Source organism: Cricetulus griseus (genome assembly GCF_003668045.3).
Source record: "Cricetulus griseus strain 17A/GY chromosome 1 unlocalized genomic scaffold, alternate assembly CriGri-PICRH-1.0 chr1_0, whole genome shotgun sequence".
In the NCBI taxonomy this organism is placed as follows: domain Eukaryota; kingdom Metazoa; phylum Chordata; class Mammalia; order Rodentia; family Cricetidae; genus Cricetulus; species Cricetulus griseus.
This window is the reverse complement of record NW_023276806.1, coordinates 142514349-142516905: the sequence shown is the minus strand read 5'-3', so window position 1 is coordinate 142516905 and position 2557 is coordinate 142514349. Positions and strand designations below refer to the sequence as shown.

At 41.5% G+C, this 2557-nt stretch overlaps 1 protein-coding gene across 1 annotated transcript; it reads left to right on the top strand.

Annotated features, from left to right (window-relative positions):
- Positions 1-1104: 1104 nt before the first annotated feature.
- Positions 1105-2298, top strand: LOC100761654 (ADP/ATP translocase 2-like). The gene is given in 2 exon segments (XM_035451620.1): positions 1105-1457; positions 1460-2298. Coding segments are annotated over 2 exon segments (894 nt in total). The 5' UTR covers positions 1105-1156; the 3' UTR covers positions 2053-2298.
- The last annotated feature ends 259 nt before the right edge of the window (positions 2299-2557 follow it).

Below are 2557 nucleotides of genomic sequence, written 5' to 3'. Positions count from 1 at the left end.
GAGGGAGGAGTGGATCTGGGGGAGAGGAGAAGTTGAGGGTAGTTGGGAGGGGGGGAGGAAGGAGAAAATGTTGTTGGGTTGTATTAAGAATCTCTTTTCAATAAATAATCAACTAAAGGAATACAGCCCCTACAATTTAAGATAAATTTGAATGGTTGTAAGAGATATTACTATCAATATATGTTATGGGCAGACATAGTATGAAAATATTAGTCCCTGTTGAAAAAATTCAGACTGTCTAGACTATGGTCAAGTTGAAGACAGGAATAGGCAAAATGAAAAGAGAAAGATGCTTTCAAGTGAGGATGTGTACAAAAGGTAAAAAGTATAAATATGGAACAATGAAGAAAAATAGTGGAGTATAATTTAAATGTGTGATTTGCTACTTGGTTCCCACCATTTGTGAGCAGCTTGGAAAGAAAGCTCTCTCTTCTATGACATGCCAGTGAGTTATGCACAGCCAGAGGGAGAAATCAGGAGCAACTTAATTTCACAAATCTTTTAGAGCAATGTTTGCAGTGGCCATTACTCTATTAAGATGAGTTTGCTAATGCACAAGGAATAAGGCTGACACAATGACATGACTGTAAATGCAGACTCAAGCACCAGCACACCTGAATCATGTCTGTCTTTCACTATAATATAGTGTAGAGCATGAACAGGCAACAACAGAAACCATCTAATTAAGTCAGGTTAGCTATTGTTTTCAGATCGTGTGAGGTAATATATTGTATCTGTATACATACTTATATTGCTTTTGAATGTTTTCTAATGTGTTTGGTGTATTTCTAGAGTTCTGAGTTAAAATAAACTAAATACAATAATGTAGTAAAATTAAACAAAGAAAAAGAAAACTAATAGGCATCTAAGAAACAATGACAAGATAAGCTAAAACAAGAAACCAAAGAGTTGTAGGACAAAATAAACAGAAGAGAAGCAAAAGAACCAAAGAAAAAGATGAGAAACACACATAGACACAGAGCCACAAACATTCATACAGAGAAGGGGAATAACCATAAAACAAAACTGGAAGCCATAATATATACACAAAAAACCTGTAAGATTAAAAAAAAGCCCGCCCCAGAGTCCGGGAGTCAAAGCCGGTTGTCAACCCAGACCTGTCCCGCACTCATCTGCCTTTTCTTTTTCTCTCAACATGACAGATGCCGCTGTGTCCTTCGCCAAGGACTTCTTGGCAGGTGGAGTGGCTGCGGCCATCTCCAAAACGGCGGTAGCGCCCATCGAGCGGGTCAAGCTGCTGCTGCAGGTGCAGCATGCCAGCAAGCATATCACGGCAGATAAGCAATACAAGGGCATTATAGACTGCGTGGTTCGTATCCCCAAGGAACAGGGGGTCCTGTCCTTCTGGCGTGGTAACCTGGCCAATGTCATCAGATACTTCCCCACCCAGGCTCTCAACTTTGCCTTCAAAGATAAATACAAGCAGATCTTTTTGGGTGTGTGGACAAGGGGACCCAGTTTGGGCACTACTTTGCATGGAACCTGGCATCAGGTGGTGCCGCTGGGGCCACATCCTTGTGCTTTGTGTACCCTCTTGATTTTGCCCGTACCCGTCTAGCAGCTGATGTGGGCAAAGCTGGAGCCGAAAGGGAATTCAAAGGCCTTGGTGACTGCCTGGTTAAGATCTACAAATCTGATGGGATTAGGGGCCTGTACCAAGGCTTTAATGTGTCAGTCCAGGGCATTATCATCTACCGAGCTGCCTACTTTGGTATCTATGACACTGCAAAGGGAATGCTTCCAGATCCCAAGAATACCCATATCTTCATCAGCTGGATGATTGCACAGTCCGTCACTGCTGTTGCTGGCCTGACTTCCTATCCCTTTGACACGGTTCGTCGACGTATGATGATGCAGTCTGGACGCAAAGGAACTGATATCATGTATACTGGCACAATTGACTGCTGGAGGAAGATTGCTCGTGATGAAGGAAGCAAGGCTTTTTTCAAGGGTGCATGGTCCAACGTTCTCAGGGGCATGGGTGGTGCCTTTGTGCTTGTCTTGTATGATGAGATCAAGAAGTACACATAATTATGTCTTAGGTGTCTCCCCAAGAGCAAGCATGTTGTACAATACAGCATATCTTGAACATTCTGGACAGATTCTCTGGGCTTGTCTGTTTTATCAATGGCAACTACTTACCAGTTGAAAAGTGGGAAGCAATAATATTCATCTGACCAGTTTTCTCTTAAAGCCATTTCCATAATGACAATAATGATGGGACTCAATTATATTTTTTATTTCAGTCACTCCTGATAATAAATTGAAGAAATAAAATATCTAAGACAAAAAAAGATTAAAAAACAAAGATGCCCTGACAGAAAAGTATAAGTCAAAGGATCTCTAAAGGTGCTGTTGAATTGTTTTCTGTTGGCCAACTACTGCTGGCCATCCATCCTACATGTAAGAGTGGTGGTTTGTTTTCCTAGTGAGACTCCTTGGAGAAAATAAGTTTCCATTTTCAAGTGGTTCTCAATTGGAGGTAACTTCTGGGTTATGGATGGAGCATGTGTCCACATTTCTTCTCAACTCTAGT